The sequence below is a fragment of the Ranitomeya variabilis genome, chromosome 2 (genome assembly GCF_051348905.1).
Source record: "Ranitomeya variabilis isolate aRanVar5 chromosome 2, aRanVar5.hap1, whole genome shotgun sequence".
Taxonomy (NCBI): domain Eukaryota; kingdom Metazoa; phylum Chordata; class Amphibia; order Anura; family Dendrobatidae; genus Ranitomeya; species Ranitomeya variabilis.
The window spans coordinates 1,081,383,293-1,081,405,503 of NC_135233.1; the positions used below are offsets into that span (position 1 = coordinate 1,081,383,293).

The following is a 22,211-nucleotide window of genomic DNA, read 5'->3' on the forward strand; positions in this document are numbered from 1 at the left end:
GTAAAAGAATAAAAACTGAAAATGTAGGCCCCTTAAAAAATAGTGAGGAAAGAATGGTTGTAGATGACGAGGAAAAGGCTAACATATTAAACACCTTCTTCTCCACGGTATTCACGATGGAAAATGAAATGTTAGGTGAAATCCCAAGAAACAATGAAAACCCTATATTAACCCCTTCACCCCCAAGGGTGGTTTGCACGTTATGGACCGGGCCAATTTTTACAATTCTGACCACTGTCCTTTATGAGGTTATAACTCTGGAACGCTTCAACGGATCCTGGTGATTCTGACATTGTTTTCTCGTGACATATTGTACTTCATGATAGTGGTAAAATTTCTTTGATATTACCTGCGTTTATTTGTGAAAAAAATGGAAATTTGGCGAAAATTTTGAAAATTTCGCAATTTTCCAAATTTGAATTTTTATGCAATTAAATCACAGTGATATGTCACACAAAATACTTAATAAGTAACATTTCCCACATGTCTACTTTACATCAGCACCATTTTGGAACCAAATTTTTTTTTTGTTAGGGAGTTATAAGGGTTAAAAGTTGACCAGCAATTTCTCATTTTTACAACACCATTTTTTTTTAGGGACCACATCTCATTTGAAGTCATTTTGAGGGGTCTATATGATAGAAAATACCCAAGTGTGACACCATTCTAAAAACTGCACCCCTCAAGGTGCTCAAAACCACATTCAAAAAGTTTATTAACCTTTCAGGTGTTTCACAGGAATTTTTGGAATGTTTAAATAAAAATGAACATTTAACTTTTTTTCACACAAAATTTACTTCAGCTCCAATTTGATTTATTTTACCAAGGGTAACAGGAAAAAATGGACCCCAAAAGATGTTATACAATTTGTCCTGAGTACGCCGATACTCCATATGTAGGGGTAAACCACTGTTTGGGCGCATGACAGAGCTCGGAAGCGAAGGAGCGCCATTTGACTTTTCAATGCAAAATTGACTGGAATTGAGATGGGACGCCATGTTGCGTTTGGAGAGCCACTGATGTGCCTAAACATTGAAACCCCCACAAGTGACACTATTTTGGAAAGTAGACCCCCTAAGGAACTTATCTAGATGTGTGGTGAGCACTTTGACCCACCAAGTGCTTCACAGAAGTTTATAATGCAGAGCCGTAAAAATAAAAAATCATATTTTTTCACAAAAATGATTTTTTGCCCCCAATTTTTTATTTTCCCAAGGGTAAGAGAAGAAATTGGACCCCAAAAGTTGTTGTACAATTTGTCCTGAGTACGCTGATACCCCATATGTGGGGGTAAACCACTGTTTGGGCGCATGGGAGAGCTTGGAAGGGAAGGAGCGCCGTTTGACTTTTCACTGCAAAATTGACAGGAATTGAGATGGGACGCCATGTTGCGTTTGGAGAGCCACTGATGTGCCTAAACATTGAAACCCCCCACAAGTGACACCATTTTGGAAAGTAGACCCCCTAAGGAACTTATCTAGATGTGTGGTGAGCACTTTGACCCACCAAGTGCTTCACAGAAGTTTATAATGCAGAACCGTAAAAATAAAAAATCATATTTTTTCACAAAAATGATCTTTTCGCCCCCAATTTTTTATTTTCCCAAGGGTAAGAGAAGAAATTGGACCCCAAAAGTTGTTGTACAATTTGTCCTGAGTACGCTGATACCCCATATGTGGGGGTAAACCACTGTTTGGGCGCATGGGAGAGCTCGGAAGGGAAGAAGCGCCGTTTGACTTTTCACTGCAAAATTGACAGGAATTGAGATGGGACGCCATGTTGCATTTGGAGAGCCACTGATGTGCCTAAACATTGAAGCCCCCCCACAAGTGACACCATTTTGGAAAGTAGACCCCCTAAGGAACTTATCTAGAGCTGTGGTGAGCACTTTGACCCACCAAGTGCTTCACAGAAGTTTATAATGCAGAGCCGTAAAAATAAAACAAAATTTTTTTCCCACAAAAATTATTTTTTAGCCCCCAGTTTTGTATTTTCCCAAGGGTAACAGGAGAAATTGGACCGCAATAGTTGTTGTTCAATTTGTCCTGAGTACGCTGATACCCCATATGTGGGGGGGAACCACCGTTTGGGCGCATGGGAGGGCTCGGAAGGGATGGAGCGCCATTTGGAATGCAGACTTAGATGGAATGGTCTGCAGGCATCACATTGCGTTTGCAGAGCCCCTAATGTACCTAAACAGTAAACCCCCCCACAAGTGACACCATTTTGGAAAGTAGACCCCCTAAGGAACTCATCTAGATGTGTTGTGAGAGCTTTGAACCCCTAAGTGTTTCACTACAGTTTATAACGCAGAGCCATGCAAATAAAAAATATTTTTTTTCCACAAAAATTATATTTTAGCCCCCAGTTTTGTATTTTTCCAAGGGTAACAGGAGAAATTGGACCCTATATATTGTTGTCCAATTTGTCCTGAGTACGCTGATACCTGATATCTGGGGGTGAACCACCGTTTGAGCGCATGGCAGAGCTCGGAAGGGAAGGATCATCATTTGCAATGCAGACTTAGATGGATTGGTCTACAGGTGTCACATTGCGTTTGCAGAGCCCCTAATGTACCTAAACAGTATAAACCTCCCACAAGTGACCCAATATTGGAAACTAGACCCCCCAAGGAACTTATCTAGTTGTGTTGTGAGAACTTTGAACCCCCAAGCGTTTCACTACAGTTTAGAACGCAGAGCCGTGAAGATAAAAAAAATAAAAAATTTCCCCAAAAAATTATTTTTTAGCCCCCAGTTTTGTATTTTCCCAATGGTAACAGGAGAAATTGGACCCCAAAAGTTGTTGTCCAATTTGTCTTGAGTACGCTGATACCCCATATGTGGGGGGGAACCACCGTTTGGGCGCATGGGAGGGCTTGGAAAGGAAGGAGCGCCATTTGGAACGCAGACTTAGATGGAATGGTCTGCAGGCGTCACATTGCGTTTGCAGAGCCCCTAATGTACCTAAACAGTAGAAACCCCCCACAAGTGACACCATTTTGGAAAGTAGAACCCCTAAGGAACTCATCTAGATGTGTTGTGAGAGCTTTGAACCCCCAAGTGTTTCACTACAGTTTATAACGCAGATCCATGCAAATAAAAATTTTTTTTTCCACAAAAATTATTTTTTAGCCCCTAGTTTTGTATTTTCCCAAGGGTAACAGGAGAAATTGGACCCCAAAAGTTGTTCTCCAATGTGTTCCGAGTACGCTGATACCCCATATGTTGGGGTAAACCCCTGTTTGGGCGCACGGGAGAGCTTGGAAGGGAAGAAGCACTGTTTTACTTTTTCAACGCAGAATTGGCTGGAATTGAAATCGGACGCCATGTCACGTTTGGAGAGCCCCTGATGTGCCTAAACAGTGGAAACCCCCCAATTATAACTGAAACCCTAATCCAAACACACCCCTAACCCTAATCCCAACGGTAACCCTAACCACACCTCTAACCCAGACACACCCCTAACCCTAATCCCAACCCTAATCCCAACCGTAAATGTAATCCAAACCCTAACCCTAACTTTAGCCCCAACCCTAACCCTAACCCTAGCCCTAACTCTAGTCCTAACCCTAACCCTAGCCCTAACCCTAATGGGAAAATGGAAATAAATACATTTTTTACATTTTTTTAATTTTTCCCTAACTAAGCGGGTGATGAAGGGGGGTTTGATTTACTTTTATAGCGGGTTATTTAGCGGATTTTTATGATTGGCAGCCATCACACATGAAAGACGCTTTTTATTGCAAAAAATATTTTTTGCGTTACCACATTTTGAGAGCTATAATTTTTCCATATTTGAGACCACAGAATCATGTGAGGTCTTGTTTTTTGTGGGACGAGTTGACGTTTTTATTGGTAACATGTTCGGGCACGGGATATTTTTTTGATCGCTTTTTATTCCGATTTTTGTGAGGCAGAATGACCAAAAACCAGCTATTCATGAATTTCTTTTGGGGGAGGCGTTTATACCGTTCCGCGTTTGGTAAAATTGATAAAGCAGTTTTATTCTTCGGGTCAGTACGATTACAGCGATACCTCATTTATATAATTTTTTTTTGTTTTGACGCTTTTATACGATAAAAGCTATTTTATAGAAAAAATAATTATTTTGGCATCGCTTTATTCTGAGGACTATAACTTTTTTATTTTTTCACACATGATGGTGTATGGTGGCTCGTTTTTTGCGGGACAAGATGACGTTTTCAGCGGTACCATGGTTATTTATATCCGTTTTTTTGATCGCGTGTTATTCCACTTTTTGTTTGGCGGTATGAGAATAAAGCGTTGTTTTTTGCCTCGTTTTTTTTTTTTTTTTTTTACGGTGTTCACTGAAGGAGTTAACTAGTGATATAGTTTTATAGGTGGGGTCGTTACGGACGTGGCAATACTAAATATGTGTACTTTTATTGTTTGATTTTTTTTTATTTAGATAAAGAAATGTATTTATGGGAATAATATATTTTTTTTTTTTATTTATTTAGGAATTTTTTTTTAATTTTTTTTTTTACACATGTGGACATTTTTTTTTAACTTTTTTACTTTGTCCCAGGGGGGGACATTACAGATCATTGATCTGGCAGTGTGCACAGCATTCTGTCAGATCGACGATCTTCTGTGCAGGGCTGCAGGCTTACCAAGTGTCTGCTCTGAGCAGACACTCGGTAAGCCACCTCCCTCCCTGCAGGACCCGGATGCCGCGGCCATCTTGGATCCGGGACCTGCGGCAAGGAGGGAGGTAGGAGACCCTCGGAGCAACGCGATCACATCGCTTTGCTCCGGGGGTCTCAGGGAAGCCCGCAGGGAGCCCCCTCCCTGCGCGATGCTTCCCTATACCGCCGGCACACCGCGATCATGTTTGATCGCGGTGTGCCGGGGGTTAATGTGCCGGGGGCGGTCCGTGACCGCTCCTGGCACATAGTGCCGGATGTCAGCTGCCATAGTCAGCTGACACCCGGCCGCGATCGGCCGCGCTCCCCCCGTGAGCGCGGCCGATCGCGTATGACATACTATTCCGTCCTTGGGAAGTAGGGCCCACCCCACATGGACGGAATAGTACGTCTAATGACAGAAAGGGGTTAAGGGACACCAATCTAACCCAAGAAGAGGTGCGAAACCGGCTAAATAAGATTAAAATAGATAAATCTCCGGGTCTGGATGGCATACACCCACGAGTACTAAGAGAACTAAGTAATGTAATAGATAAACCATTATTTCTTATTTTTAGGGACTCTATAGCGACGGGGTCTGTTCCGCAGGACTGGCGCATAGCAAATGTGATGCCAATATTCAAAAAGGGCTCTAAAAGTGAACCTGGAAATTATAGGCCAGTAAGTCTAACCTCTACTGTTGGTAAAATATTTGAAGGGTTTCTGAAGGATGTTATTCTGGATTATCTCAATGAGAATAACTGTTTAACTCCATATCAGCATGGGTTTATGATAAATCGCTCCTGTCAAACCAATCTAATCAGTTTTTATGAAGAGGTAAGCTATAGGCTGGACCACGGTGAGTCATTGGACGTGGTATATCTCGATTTTTCCAAAGCATTTGATACCGTGCTGCACAAGAGGTTAGTACACAAAATGAGAATGCTTGGTCTGGGGGAAAATGTGTGTAAATGGGTTAGTAACTGGCTTAGTGATAGAAAGCAGAGGGTGGTTATAAATGGTATAGTCTCTAACTGGGTCGCTGTGACCAGTGGGGCACCGCAGGGGTCGGTATTGGGACCTGTTCTCTTCAACATATTCATTAATGATCTGGTAGAAGGTTTACACAGTAAAATATTGATATTTGCAGTCGATACAAAACTATGTAAAGCAGTTAGTACAAGAGAAGATAGTATTCTGCTACAGATGGATCTGGATAAGTTGGAAACTTGGTCTGAAAGGTGGCAGATGAGGTTCAACAATGATAAATGTAAGGTTATACACATGGGAAGAAGGAATCAATATCACCATTACACACTGAACGGGAAACCACTGGGTAAATCTGACAGGTAGAAGGACTTGGGGATCCTAGTTAATGATAAACTTACCTGGAGCAGCCAGTGCCAGGCAGCAGCTGCCAAGGCAAACAGGATCATGGGGTGCATTAAAAGAGGTCTGGATACACATGATGAGAGCATTATACTGCCTCTGTACAAATCCCTAGTTAGACCGCAAATGGAGTACTGTGTCCAGTTTTGGGCACCGGTGCTCAAGAAGGATATAATGGAACTAGAGAGAGTACAAAGGAGGGCAACAAAATTAATAAAGGGGATGGGAGAACTACAATACCCAGATAGATTAGCGAAATTAGGATTATTTAGTCTAGAAAAAAGACGACTGAGGGGCGATCTAATAACCATGTATAAGTATATAAGGGGACAATACAAATATCTCTCTGAGGATCTGTTTATACCAAGGAAGGTGATGGGCACAAGGGGGCATTCTTTGCGTCTGGAGGAGAGAAGGTTTTCCACCAACATAGAAGAGGATTCTTTACTGTTAGGGCAGTGAGAATCTGGAATTCCTTGCCTGAGGAGGTGGTGATGGCGAACTCAGTCGAGGGGTTCAAGAGAGACCTGGATGTCTTCCTGGAGCAGAACAATATTGTATCATACAATTATTAGGTTCTGTAGAAGGACGCAGATCTGGGGATTTATTATGATGGAATATAGGCTGAACTGGATGGACAAATGTCTTTTTTCGGCCTTACTAACTATGTTACTATGTTACTATGTTACTTGAAAACTGTGGCCTGCTTAATAATGTGGAACATCATTTTTAAGTAGTTTTCCTTTAATTAGAATCACCTGGAAAACTAATTATCACATGTGTTTAAGATTGATTTCAGTGATCCATTGAGCCCTGAGACACAATACCATCCACGAGTTTATTTTAAAAACAAAACAATTAAATCTTTATGACACTTAAATCCAATTTGCATAATAATTTGGAACACAGTGTAAGGCTATGTTCACACTTTGTGGTTTTTGCTGCGGATCCGCAGCGTTTTGACGCTGCGGATCCGCAGCAGTTTTCCATGCAGGGTACAGTACAATGTTACCCTATGGAAAACAAAAACCGCTGTGCCCACATTGCAGAAAATCCTGGAAAAAAAACGCGCGGAATTGCTGCGGAAAAAAAGAAGGACCATGTCACTTCTTTCTGTGGATTCCGCTGCGGTTTTCAACATGCACCAATAGGAAAGTGCTGTTGAAAAACCGCAGAGGAATCCGCAGAAGAAACCGCAGGAAAATCCGCTTTGAAAACCGCAAAACCGCAAAATCCGCAGCTGAAAAATCCGCAGCAAAAAAAGCAAAGTGTGAACAAGCCCTAAACATTTTCCAATATACATTTTTTTTGTTTTAATTTCCCATGGCATTGTACAGGCTGTTATGATGGCAGCATGCCAAGAATGTAAAGCTGCTGCCTGCCGAGCTACAGGTTGTGAGTTTGAATCCTGTGGAAGACTTTAAAAAAATTGCAGAAATGATTTAATTGCTTTTCATTAAATTGCATGTGAATTGTTTAATTTTCCCTTACGTTGTATAGTAGAATGAATGGTGTCATTCAAAACTACAACTCGTCCTACACAAAATACAAGCCTTCGTATGGCTATTGTGATGGAAAAATAAAAAAATTAAGTCACTTTGAAGAAGGGGAAAAAATGAAAGCGTAGAAGATGAAAAATTGCCCTAACCTAAGAGTTAATATCTCGGTCTTTAAAATCCCTTTTTAAAGCACTTTTGTATTTTCTCCCATCTTCCCAGTGCCATAGGTTTTACATTTGTAAGTGCACATAGACATGTGAGGGTTTGTTTTTTTGTCAGACGAGTTGTACTTTTGAATGACTCCATTCATTTTAACCACACAGTCTTCTAGAATACAGAAAAAAAAATCCAAAAAAAGCCAGCCCCACAATTCTAACCTTCTTTTATGGGACTTGTTTTACAGTGTACAATGCGCATTGTATGGGCTTTTTTTAAATTAATTTAGTGATAAAAAAAATCTGAATTTAAAAAAATTGGGAGGAGAGGGTTGTTACCATTTTTTGAGAATCTTTCGATCAATTGAGCACATGACGTACCTGTCATCATAGGTTAACAGAAAATAAAAAAAATAAAAATAAATTGAAAAATTCCAGCCTTTTGTACTTTTACTTAAAGCAAAAAACTTTCTCTTCATTGAATATACCTAGCGTCTTTCCATGTGGAGAGTGACATGCCTTACATCCCAGTGTAAGGAGACTTATAGGCCGTGCAATATTCATTTGATAAATTAAATATACAAATTGTCTATTCAGAAAGGAAGACGACAAGAACTCTAGCGCCACCCACTGATGGTAGCAATCCTAAAAGTCAATGTCTACCCTTAGACAGGTCTTGATATATGACTTAGGATTAAAACCAAACCAGATGCTCTACTTGCTGACACATGTTTTGGGGTGTTTGCCCTTCCTCAGGACAAAGCTATAGATCTGATTTAGCTGTATAAGAAGTCTCTGAATGGGACCTAAGGAGTAACTTCTCTCCTTGTGAAGAGTGACATGCCAGTGTAAGGAGACTTGTAGGCCATGCAGTGCTCCTCTGCAGTTAAGTTTAGCAATACCTGGCATCCAATGGCAAGATGATTTTGTTTTTTGCCGATTTTAGGGGTATACATGTAAAAGCGTTTTTCCAATTTTTAAATACATATTTTCATGTAGTACAAACTTGATACTGTCATTTCGATCTAGGACATATACAGTATTTTGAAGTTCTGTTAGTCTTCCTACTTTACAATTTCTTTTACATTATTTTTTGTTAGTGATAAGTAAAGTAGGGATGATCATAACCTGCCCCTGTTCCTATCCAAGAGTCCGACCATCTGTGATTACCAGGGTGGAGGGTGGGGAAGGACTTATAAAATAAAGATTTGTACATTGTTACATTAATTTACTTTACCAATCATTGCAAATAAATCAGAGTGATAAACAGATCCTTCATGTTCATGTCCTCTTTTCAGTCCAGATCGATATAGTACAGCAGAAGCAGCGAGTCCGAAATAAGCTCCAAATGCATGGATGACCATAGATGCACCAACATCTGTCGCCTGCAAGATACAAAGATTGGATGATGTTATGTTTAAAGGGAATTTCTATTGATATATATATATATATATATATATATATATATATATATATATATATATATATTGCACATAAAGAATCTGAGTCATTATAGGAGCAATGCGCATTACTGATCCGGAGATAGAACTTGTGTTGTTCTCCAGAGCTGCATTTACAATTCTGGAGTTTTCAGAAATGAAATCTCAGCGCATTCCTTTGTTGGCTGCAGAGAGGTTTATCTAGTGCATTGTCGCATATATTAATCTAAAAGACAATCTGTATATAAAACACTTTAGAGGTTCAGACCATCATTGAATATTGAATAATTATATATAGAAAAAGTGGAAAAATAGAGAAAAATGTAGTCACAGTGCCTACTGAAGTACATTGGTATAGATAGTACTGCCTCCAAATATCTGAATGATGTATAGATAGTATTGCCTCACTGATTTTCCATGTGAATGAGGTAGGCACAGATAGTGCTGACTCCCCGTATCCCCCCTCTCATATTAACACAAATAGTGCTGATTATTTGTTTCTTTCTGCTTATCATATAGGCACAGATGCAACTGCATTCCTGCTTCTATCTGTATATAATGTAGGCACAGATACAACTGACTCATTGTCTCATTCTATATACTATTTACACAAAGATAAGGTCAACTCCCTGTCTCTGTCTGTATATCATTAAGGCACAGATAAAACCAACTCCCTGTCGCTTTCTGTATATAATATAGGCACAGACACAACTGAGTCTCTGTCTCTTTCTATGCATTATGTAGGCACAGATACAACTGCCTCCTTGTCTCTCTTTCTGTGTATAATGTTAGCACAGATACAAATGATTTTGTCTCTTTCTGTATATCATGGTGGCGCAGACACAACTGTCTATTTCCAGATAACAATGTAGGCACAGATACAACTAACTACTTGTCTCTTTCTGTATATTATGTAGGCACAGACACTACCAACTCCCTGCCTCTGTTTGTGTATCATTTAGGAACAGATACTACCAACTCCCTGTATCTGTCTGTATATAATGTCAGCAAAGACAAAACTGACTCTCTGTCTCTTTCTATGTATCATGTAGGCACAGATACAACCAACTCCCTGTCTCTGTCTGTGTATAATGTAAGCACAGACACAACTGACTCTGCCTCTTCTGTATATCATGATGGCACAGACACAACTGACTCTGTCTCTTTCTATATAACATGCAGGCACAGATACATCTGACTCCATCTTATTCTATATATTATATAGGTACAGATACATCTGACACCCTGTATATTTCTGGTTATCATTTAGGCACAGATACAACAGACACCCTGTCTCTTTTTACATATCATGTAGGCACAGAGACAACAAATCTCTGTCTCTACCTGTATACCATGGCATGTAGGCAGAAATACGCCTTAGTTCTATGTATTTCTGAATATCACGTAGGCACACATTCAGCTGACTTGCTGCCTCACCCTACATATAATGTAGACGTAGGTATTATGCCTTAATGCCTCTCCTTTCGCATTTTGAAGATGCAGATAGTACTGCCTTCCTGTATCTATATCCAAATGGTGTAGACATAAATTATAGTTACCCTTCTCCCCTCAAAATGTTGAAAGCAGAAAGTACTACCTACCTGTCTCTCTCTCTAAATGATAATGACATAAATAATCTTAATTGCTCTTTCTCTCTGTCCATATAAATCAAGTAGTCAGAAATAGCACTTCCTCCCTATCTTTGTCTGTAAATCATGTAGGCAGAGCTAGTACCTCTGCAGCTCCCCAGGGTCCTGGTCGTTGCAGTAATATCATTTTCCTCTAGGGGGAGTGATGTTTTGTTTGGAGGCAATAAAGGAGATCTCTTTACCAGGTAACACAAACATACAACACATTTCATACTCCAGTCCACCAGGGGGAGCTATGCTCCTATTTATTAGGGCACTCTTCACAATTAGGTAAAACTGGTGGCCTGGATAGGAAGTGAGGCAGATGCTGGCTGAGCTTCACTCTGGCAGTTGCTAGCTGAGCTCCACTCAGGTAGTTGGTGCCTGACAGGGGTGGGATCCTGTCAGAGGCCTAGGCAGAAGGTCACGGAGCTGCGCCTGCCCCACGTGCGGCAGTTCCTAAGAAAGGACATAAACATAAAACTGTATTGTAGAGAGTGAGAAAGAAGTCATAGCAAAAGGAGTGGAAACCAGAAGGAGTTCTGCCCTACACAGGCTGCCTCCTTCTGAGGCGCAGGATCCCAGAAGCCAGAACATTGAGGGAGCAACAGTCCTTTATGCCTTGCTCCAGAGACCGTCAGGACAGCTAATTTCACGTTACTGATCCGCCCCATACCCAGGAGGCAAGGTGGCACCCACGAGAGGCCGGGGCGTGCTAGAGTCCCTGTAAAAAGCCTCAGGCCACCGGTCATACGGGTTGTTCCTATCCATCTGGGGGACAGAGAAAGACATAACATCTAGAACATCTATAACAGTTGTGAGGACCTTATGAGAGGCTCATCAGTAAGGTACTACAAAACCCAGGCGCTAGAGGAAGGCTACTGATTTCCACCTGGATAAGGGGACTCTGGATTTGCCTTCAGACCAGCCGGACTCTGCCTACCCTGTGGTCTGGTGCTCTGGACTGTGGATGTTGAAGCCCTCAGTAAAAAGGTAAAGAGACTGCAACCTTGTGTCCTCGTTCTTCTCTGCGCCTCTCACCATCCACCATCTATACACTGGGAAGCCCTGAGGACACACTTCACCTGTGGGAAGGTATACCATCTAGCTGCCATCACATCACCCCAGCGGACCCCTTAAAGCAGCGTCGGTCACCCTGACCGAATACCACAGGTGGCGTCACGAACATTTCCCCTTTAAAGACCTTTCCCCCCTTTTACAACGGACGGCCCGAGGGCTATGGACCGGGTCAGCCACCGTGACATCCCCCCGAGAACCGAAGGACCCGGTACCGAGTACCCCACTTCTCTACGGGGGCGCTCCACCTCCTCTTTGTTTGTTTTTTTGTAAATTACGTTGGCACAGACATTACTGCTTCTGGAACAGATGGAGACAGCACTTAGCTATCTCCATCAGTCTCATAGACATGATTGCAGTGGCAATGTTTATAAATGACTATACCGTTTCATTTAAACCCAACACATTGTTAGACTTACAGTATAACGATAAACTGAAGACTCATGTTAAGGAAATCTATGACAACACCACTGGCCATTATTCTATGTGCTACTCATAAAAACTTGTATGGTTTTTCTTGAGAAAGAAGTGTATTTTAATTCCAAAAGTCGGCATTAGGTAAGTATAACTGTGTTTGTTATTTTTAAATAAAAAAGTAAAATTGTGTTTTTTTATTTTAAATAAAGGACTTTATTCTGGCTTTGTCTTTATTTACCATACAACTATAGGATTAGTAATGGATAGATGTCTTATTGATGCCTCTCCATTACTAAGCCGTTGGCTTGATGTAACCTGACAAAACAAAGGTGACATCAACCCCACAAATATGAACCCCGCTTGCCAACGCTACATGGCAAGTGGGAAGAGACAGGCAATGTGCCAGAATTGGAGCATTTAATAAATGTGCCTTTTTTTGGGCGGCTATTTTTAGGCTGGGGGGCCAATAGCCATGGCCCCTTAACATCCTGAGAATACCAGCCCCCAGCTGTCAGTTATGCCTGGCTGGTTATCAATAATACAATGGAAGTCACACTTTTTTTAAATTATTTATTTAGAGTGCAGGCGCCGGCTGATGAATACTCCCATTAGTCACTCCTGCTCTAGGAGCAGTAGTCCCTTCAGCCGACGCCAGTGACCAGAGGTAAACTTTTTACCTCTGGTCACAGCTGCGGGCTCATGCTATAATTTGACAGTGTGGGAACCTCTGCTGTCTTACTGGCGGTAATGATTTTACCCCTTGATTCTAAGCAGTGTTTGCCGTGATGTCACGCACATGACAGCGTGGCAAACACTGGATGTTTGGGCCATCCATTCAATGGAATGGTGCCCGGGTTTGGGTCCAGGTACTGTTCTGGTACCCAAACCCAAAATGTTTGGCCGAACCGGCCGAACCTGAACATCCAGGTGTTCACCCATCTCTAGTGTCGAATAAAACAGTATGTCAAATTAATTTTCTGAAATTGGCATCTTCAATAATCAGCAGCATGAACAGGTCGACAAATCCTTCCTAGTTTTTATTGCAAGTGGTTTGACGAGCCGCAGATCCACAGCAGCTGAATAGCATTCTATAACATACAATTCTATGGATCAGGTTAGCATATTCTGCTATTCTTAATTCTGAGTGTTTATCTGATAAAACCCTATTGCGCTATTTTTCCTGCAACCTATCTACTACTCACGAAGACGACACTTACCCCCAAGTAGTTTACAAGATGTTCGTTACATGCAAATATGGCAATTTCAAGGATGGCCATAATAAGCATCTGCAGAGGACTCGTCTTTCCCAGCACAGCTCCAAAAGAAATGAGAACGGTCGCGGTACTGAAGTCAGCATTAATCATACTAGAAAATAAAAAGACAAAACACATATTATAAAATATTCAGATTTACCTTAACCTATGCATCATATTATTACATTGTTCCATAGTTAAAACGTTAGAAAAAAAAGACTCATGTCCCTCAAGATCAACTGTGAAATGGACGATTATAAATGGATTGAAGAAAGAAACTGATGGGGTAACCGTACTGTAGAAGAGGCCATGTTGACCCTCTTGCTGCTTGTAAAGACAAAAATTAAAAACGTTTCCACATGATACTATGATAGTTGTTTCAACAAGACCACCAATTTTTAATTAAGTCTTAGGGTACTTTCACACTAGCGTTTTTTGCAATACGTCGCAATGCGTCGTTTTGGCGAAAAAACGCATCCTGCAAAAGTGCTTGCACCCGTTGTGCAGCGCTAACAACGCTAGCGTCGGTATGTTGGCCCGACGCACTGCGACGGGCCGAGTACGACGCTAGTGTGAAAGTAGCCTTACCCTACTATTAGCAGATCACCAAAATGCTGGCTTCTAGAGACCCTCAACAATTGAAACAACTCATTTCAATGTTGTTTTACATGCCAACCATGTAATGTTGTCCTCGTCAACCTGTAGGTGTCCTGCTGTTGGGACACTACAACTCCTGGGACATCCTTACAACCTGTGATCCTCAGGACATGCTGAAAGCTTTATTTTTGCAACAGAAACAAAGTCACAGGTTTTGAGGCACACTGATTCATTTCTGGTCACCCGAAAGTACTGGTGAGGCTGTTCTTTTTTGGCAGCTCTCTGCTCTTACTTATAAGCAGAGACATGAGTGAAGAGACATCCAAAAATTAAGAAGATTGTAAGTTTTGGGTGTGAGGGTCACCGGCTTAAGGTTGGCACACAGATTTACGTAGACACAAGTTTCAATTGGATCCAACATTTTCTCACCTTGAGCCAACGAGCTTTGCGGTTACAATCTGTCAATGAGGCTGTAAACTTGATGGTTATACATAGTATTAGACATGGAGCTTGGTAGTTACTAAATAAGGAATTTCCTAAACATTTTTCTGCTGCATCGACTGAATCATTTTAGAAATATCAATCGCATTATTACTTATTTTCTGGCACACCAAGGCCGATTCTCCACTCCTTCCCACCGGACTTTGTAGGCATGGCAGGAGTGATGACATCATGCTCAGAGTTCACCAACACTTCAGGCAGTAGGCCTAATGATGGTGGTTCAGAACGGTAGACAGCCCAAGGAAGCAAAGCAAAGCCTAGAGATTGGCTTCAGCGGTCACAAGGTGTTGAGATGATTTCATCACTGCAGACAAGTCAAAAGAGATAAGTGGGAAGCAGCAGAAAGACGACATTGGAGTGGCAGGAGGTGAGCAAGGATGATCATTGATTGAGTGCTCTTTTCTGTAAAATATTCCTTCTCTGCAGCTGGCACACTATTTCCAGCCATCTCTCCAAGCAGCAAGTGTGTAGCATCCCTTCCATACGGACACTCTCAGCAACACGTTTTGACTTTTACCCGCACCCCCACAGGAGATAGGATGTTGGGTGGCGCACATACCAGAATTTCCCAAATGTACCTATTCAGAAGCCGGTCTCCCTAGATCAGCAGTGTAGTTCACTGACAAAAGGGGTCGCTCCACTACTTTTATACCCAGCTCAGCTGGCATGTGCCAGAAAAGATGTGGGCTCAGCACCGGAGCCCACATCAAAGGGAGAGAACCGACATGTGCCAGGAAACCATGTATGGCGCATTTCATGAAGTGGTTAAAGATATCAACAACCGGGATTATTGAATTTGCCCCTATGCGTAAAGTTTTTTTTCAGTGTTTTATGGCCTGTTCCGTATGGCTGAGCTGTGAACATCTTCTTACTATTCATATTTACCACAAAATGACTGCTGCATTCCCTGCTTCTGCTTTTACACAAGCTATGATAGTCCATCCTCATTGGCTGTTCTATACCATGTGACGTGATAGCTGAAAGGCATTATGGGAAAGCCCATTCAACTGTATCTGAGCTCATGTGTTCCTCCTCTGGCTGATGCAATTTTCTCCAATGTGTAATATTGTGGTGACCATTTTAGGCGATTCATATGAAGCCTGAATTTTACACTAATTTGATACACATCGAATCGAATCTTTCAGTTTGGGGAAATCTGTGATATTTGTCTAGCACAGTGGCTCAGTGATTAGTACTGCAGCCTTGCAGTGCTGGGGACTTAGGTTCATATCCCACCAAAGACAACACCTGCATGGAGCTTGTATGTTCTACTGGTGTTCTTGTGGGTTTCTTCCGGGCTCTCCGTGCTCCTCAGACATCCAAAGAGATAACGATAGGGAATATAGATTGTGATCCCCAATGAGGACAGTGCCGATAATGTCTCTAAAGCACAGTAGAATTAATGGCACCATACAAGTGAGTAAAAATAAAATATAAGATTATTTTGGCCAGTGTTTCCCTCCAAATCTAACGTTTAGTCTTCCATAGATCATGCGGTTTGTTTCCTTCACATTAGCGCAGAACAAAATCATAATATTCTGTCTAACTGAAGCCACCACGAGGAGGCGCTTTACTTACACAAATTACCTTTTGATGCCGATTTCAATCTTTCCGCCATGTAAGTGCCAAAATCCCTGCATTAATGTTCCCCACTGAAGACCGAAAGCTGCGATAAGTAAGTTGATGCCGACGCTGCTGAATCCATATCTTTTCAAAAAAGTCATCAAGAACCCGAAACCAATGAAGATCATGACGTGCACATCCTGAAAAACTGCGTAGAGAAAAAGAAGACTCGATTACCAGATCATGATTACTACAGTATTTCCTTTCATCTGCTTTACTGATTAAACCATGTTCTATATTTTAGCCATTTTGTTTTTCATTTGTCTCTGTTTTTTTATTTTTAATATCAATGATTCATAAACAATAGATTGTTAGGCTCTGACTTCTGCCTCACCCACCAATCAGCTGACTCAAAGAGGTTGTCGGGTCTTAAATTTGACTGCAGACTTGTGAATCCTCGCATCATGCACTCTGGTGCTGGCAGGGGTGGGAGCGTGTCCTAAAGTGTGTGATTTGCATTCATGCGGTCATTTGCCAACTAGATGGACTCACACAATGCAAGTGTACTGAGAAAGGACAGAAACAGTGTAGTCTGAATGTGGTTGTAATTATGCAAATAGCGAACTTGTGGTCACATGAGCACCCGCTCCTGGCGATGCCACCGGAGAATCCTCACAGCTGTGCGCGATGTTAGAACTCACAAGTCTGCAGTGCGGGTGACACAGACACATGGTCCTGGTGAACACATGTGCTCAGCCCCATAGATTTAAATGGATCTATGTGTGAAATTGTCTCCAGTACATGTGAAAACTGTCCCCAAACATACTAGAGACACCGATGTGTGAAGGGGCCTTACATTGTGTAGGGGTCATTAATGGTGTTGCCAGCTCTCTGCCACTCGCATGAATAGGGGAAAGCCTCAGGAGAAAGAGAAGCATCACTGACGATGTATTTTGCTATTAAATCACTTTTATTACTGGTCACTAATAAAACCTTAGTAAAAATAATGGTGTTAATAGAAATAAAAGATGTGTCTGAAGAAAAGCTTTTTCCCGATCAGCACCAGGGTTTTCATTAAGCTCAAGAATTTATGAATATTGTGGTTTAGTTTCCCTGGTTCAATTAATTTTTTGGTGCTAACATTAAGGTGAAAGGTTATCCAATTTGGTTCTATTAAAGACCTATACAAACATATAAAATATTTTTTTTTTCACAAAAACATATACAGGTCCTTCTCAAAAAATTAGCATATAGTGTTAAATTTCATTATTTACCATAATGTAATGATTACAATTAAACTTTCATATATTATAGATTCATTATCCACCAACTGAAATTTGTCAGGTCTTTTATTGTTTTAATACTGATGATTTTGGCATACAACTCCTGATAACCCAAAAAACCTGTCTCAATAAATTAGCATATTTCACCCGTCCAATCAAATAAAAGTGTTTTTTAATAACAAACAAAAAAACCATCAAATAATAATGTTCAGTTATGCACTCAATACTTGGTCGGGAATCCTTTGGCAGAAATGACTGCTTCAATGCGGCGTGGCATGGAGGCAATCAGCCTGTGACACTGCTGAGATGTTATGGAGGCCCAGGATGCTTCAATAGCGGCCTTAAGCTCATCCAGAGTGTTGGGTCTTGCGTCTCTCAACTTTCTCTTCACAATATCCCACAGATTCTCTATGGGGTTCAGGTCAGGAGAGTTGGCAGGCCAATTGAGCACAGTAATACCATGGTCAGTAAACCATTTACCAGTGCTTTTGGCACTGTGAGCAGGTGCCAGGAAGCATGAAGTGCTCCAAAATCTCCTGATAGCTAGCTGCATTGACCCTGCCCTTGATGAAACACAGTGGACCAACACCAGCAGCTGACATGGCACCCCACACCACTGACTGTGGGTACTTGACACTGGACTTCAGGCATTTTGGCATTTCCTTCTCCCCAGTCTTCCTCCAGACTCTGGCACCTTGATTTCCGAATGACATGCAAAATTTGCTTTCATCAGAAAAAAGTACTTGGGACCACTTAGCAACAGTCCAGTGCTGCTTCTCTGTAACCCAGGTCAGGCGCTTCTGCCGCTGTTTATGGTTCAAAAGTGGCTTTACCTGGGGAATGCGGCACCTGTAGCCCATTTCCTGCACACGCCTGTGCACGGTGGCTCTGGATGTTTCCACACCAGACTCAGTCCACTGCTTCCTCAGGTTCCCCAAGGTCTGGAATCGGTCCTTCTCGACAATCTTCCTCAGGGTCCGGTCACCTCTTCTCGTTGTACAGCGTTTTCTGCCACATTGTTTCCTTCCAACAGACTTACCATTGAGGTGCCTTGATACAGCACTCTGGGAACAGCCTATTTGTTGAGAAATTTCTTTCTGGGTCTTACCCTCTTGCTTGAGGGTGTCAATGATGGCCTTCTTGACATCTGTCAGGTCGCTAGTCTTACCCATGATGGGGGTTTTGAGTAATGAACCAGGCAGGGAGTTTTTAAAAGCCTCAGGTATCTTTTGCATGTGTTTAGAGTTAATTAGTTGATTCAGAAGATTAGGGTAATAGGTCGTTTAGAGAACCTTTTCTTGATATGCTAATTTATTGAGACAGGTTTTTTGGGTTATCAGGAGTTGTAGGCCAAAATCATCAGTATTAAAACAATAAAAGACCTGACAAATTTCAGTTGGTGGATAATGAATCTATAATATATGAAAGTTTAATTGTAATCATTACATTATGGTAAATAATGAAATTTAACACTATATGCTAATTTTTTGAGAAGGACCTGTACTGTATGCATATGTGCTACGGTGCAAAGGCTTCCCTATTTTAATTAATCTCAAGAATTTAGTGAATTCATTTATTTGTTCCTTGTGTCCATTCGACGTCTGATGCACACGTGCTTGGTGTGTATAGTTTGACGTATTACTTTTGTGGCATGTGCTGACATCACACTATCTATATATATAATTGTCTAAGGGTTTTTCGGTCTGTCTGTCTGTCTGTCCTGGAAATCCCGCGTCTCTGATTGGTCGAGGCCGCCAGGCGACGGGCACAGCATGGCGACAATGATGTCATAAAGGTCGCCCCGACCAATCAGCGACGGGCACAGTCTGCCGCGAATTCGCCTCGACCAATCAGCGACGGGCACAGCATGGCGACGATGATGTCATAAAGGTCGCCTCGACCAATCAGCGACGGGCACAGTCTGCCGCGAATTTGCCTCGACCAATCAGCGACGGGCACAGCATGGCGACGATGATGTCATAAAGGTTGCCTCGACCAATCAGCGACGGGCACAGTCTGCCGCGAATTCTGGAATCATCATTGTCCATATACTACGGGGACATGCATATTCTAGAATACCCGATGCATTAGAATCGGGCCACAATCTAGTGTTATATAAATGCCGTTTTCTTTTGGGTAATAGAAAAATATGGGTGAGACGGTTACAAAATTAATGCGGATGTAGTATCTGTATTCAACCACTAGATGTCACTGTAACAATGGAAAACTTTTGCATTCTCGTGTGTATAGCTGCAATGTTTGATATTTTGTTGTTTCCTTTGTAATACAGACATCTACTGGTCAAACATAGGTACTACACCCTTATTCATTTTGAAAACGTCTCACCCAGTTTTTCTGGAACTTTGCATGTTAACCCAAAAGAGAGCCGCATTTATATTACATAGTGTGATGTCAGCACCTCCTTAAAAAATAATTAGATGAACAATACACACCAGGCACGTGTCCATCAGGCGTTGAATAGATATGTTAGGAACAAATAAGTGAATCCACTAAAGTTATGAAATTCAGTAAATCAAATTAAATAAATGCAATGAAATAGGGAAGCATTTATGTGTAACAGTTTATGAAAAAAAAATATTTTATGTGTTTTTATGACCTTACTGTTAGCAAAAATTGAAATTAAACCAGGAAAAAAAACTAAACAGCAAACTTCGTGAAGTCTTGAACCTGATTAGTGAGGGATCAAAAATATTTTTGTCGGACACATCTTTTCAAATTTTATCAGTGACCAGTATTAAAAGTTTCAGTGATATTCCCTTCATAGTTTTACCATTCACATGAAAAGGAGAGAGCTTGCAGTACCATTCATGGCCACTACGAATGTGTGGCGCTGTGCCTCTTCTCGTTCAATCAGCTGATTGTTGGGGGAGGGGGGGTTGAAGGTCAGACTTCCACTGATCTGATATTGATGACCTCTCCTGTGGGCTTGCGCATATGGCCATATTTTCGGTCCCGGTGCAATCCGACAACATATCAGATAGCACTCAGACCAATGTTATTCTCTGGGGTCGTGCACATGTCAGATTTCCTCGGCTCAGTCCGTGGATAATATCGCAGCATGCCCAAGTTAGATGCGTTTGATTATCATATCGCACTCGGTCATGGAAGTCAACGAGTCCGTGGAAACCATTGGCCCACACTCGCATGATATCTTAGTGCAGTCTGATTTCCACGCACTGACACAATGGAGAAGATGGAGAATTGTTTTTCTCCATCTTATTCTCACGCGAAAAAATTGGAGAACACTCATCACAGTATGATGAGAATGACTCTTGGAAGAGCCGCCAGACCCCGCCGTAAGAGGAGGTCATCAATATTAAAGTCCTAGAAAACCTCTTTAAGAATAGATTTCAAGCAAATTACGACTCAGTTATTATATATAACTTTCCATTCTTGTATTCTGATCGTCCCTTTATTTTATTTTTTTAGCTTTTTTTCTGCATTGGGAGCCGTGTTTTGATACTTTTACATTAGTAACTAATTCAATTTTAATTTAATATTTTGAAAAAAAACTGCTAAAAAAATATTTGATTTGCGGTTTTTGTAAATTTTTCAAGTGATTTCGGAAAGTATGAAAATATAAAAACTGCATTTTTTATACTCCTCTTTTTCCCTGAATCCTCCTCTGACTTTGCCTCCAATGCTGCACAGGTTTGGGGAATGAATCATGATAAACGTTTTTTGGGAATCCATCCCTGACTTTCCCGGTGGGGTTAGCCATCATATTTACTGGAAATAGTAAAAGACTAACGTTTAACCAGTTCCTGGCAGTTCAGTGTGAGAACATCGGGACCTGATGTATAATGATACCGTGGCTTTGTCACAGTGGGTCCGCTAAGTTTAACCATCTGGACAGTATTAAGGTTGAGAGGACATTGTGGAAATGTTACTCACGCAGACTCCATGCTTTCTCTGCCTCCTACACACAGATAACATGGAGGAAACCTCAACGTTTTACATTTTTTTCACTCTTGTCTGGATCTACGTTTACATAAGAAACTCAAGTAAGGAAATTCCAGCTTCATATTGTGCAGGTCATATTCTTTACATCAGTATAAGACCGGCTGACCATCAGATATTTAGGAGGACTCTTTGATAGTGAAGAGCGAACCCCCCCTCGTTGATCAGGATTGACGGGTTCACCCGAGTTTTTTTGTAAAGTTCAAGTTCGGGGCCGTAGATGATGTGAACTTGCATCCGAACTCCGAACTTGGACTTTACAGATATGGGATGGGGTGGGGGGGATGTAAAAGAAAGAATAAAATTAATAATAAACATTATAATTATACTTACCTGTCCTCCCGTCCCGCTGTCTCCCTGCACTCGACAGTCTTCGGCTTCTTCTGGCAGTGCTCGTGCGGTGACATCATCACACAAACACTGCCGGAAAATGCTGAAAACTGTCGAGTGCAGTGAATACCGCCGGAAAGTAATGAGCGGCCCCGGAAACAGATGCAGCCGGGAGGACGCGTCGCGGGACAGGTATGTAAAAGTATAAAAATGTAATGTTTATTATTAATTTTATTTTTTCTTTTACAGGCCCTGGACCCACATGGAGACCAATGTTCGGGACCTTGTGACTGAACGGTACGGGTCCTGACCTTTAGAGTTTGGGTTCACCCATCCCTACTCTTTGACTCTTCTCTAATGCCTGATATTGGGGGAGAGAAGGGTCGGACAGTTGGACAGTTATCTCCTCTCCTCACAGGGAGTGCATCGACACTCGGCCAAGTCAAGTGCA

General features: G+C 41.6%; 1 protein-coding gene across 1 annotated transcript in view; it reads right to left on the minus strand.

Annotated features, from left to right (window-relative positions):
- Positions 1-22,211, minus strand: part of RHAG (Rh associated glycoprotein) — a 93,413-nt gene that overhangs the window by 21,401 nt on the left and 49,801 nt on the right. Inside the window, exons 2-4 of the mRNA XM_077291676.1 lie at positions 16,191-16,374; positions 13,470-13,617; positions 8,929-9,076 (exon numbers count right to left, since the gene is read on the minus strand). Coding sequence (XP_077147791.1) covers positions 8,929-9,076; positions 13,470-13,617; positions 16,191-16,374 — 480 coding nt within the window. The remainder of the gene's footprint in view (positions 1-8,928; positions 9,077-13,469; positions 13,618-16,190; positions 16,375-22,211) is intronic.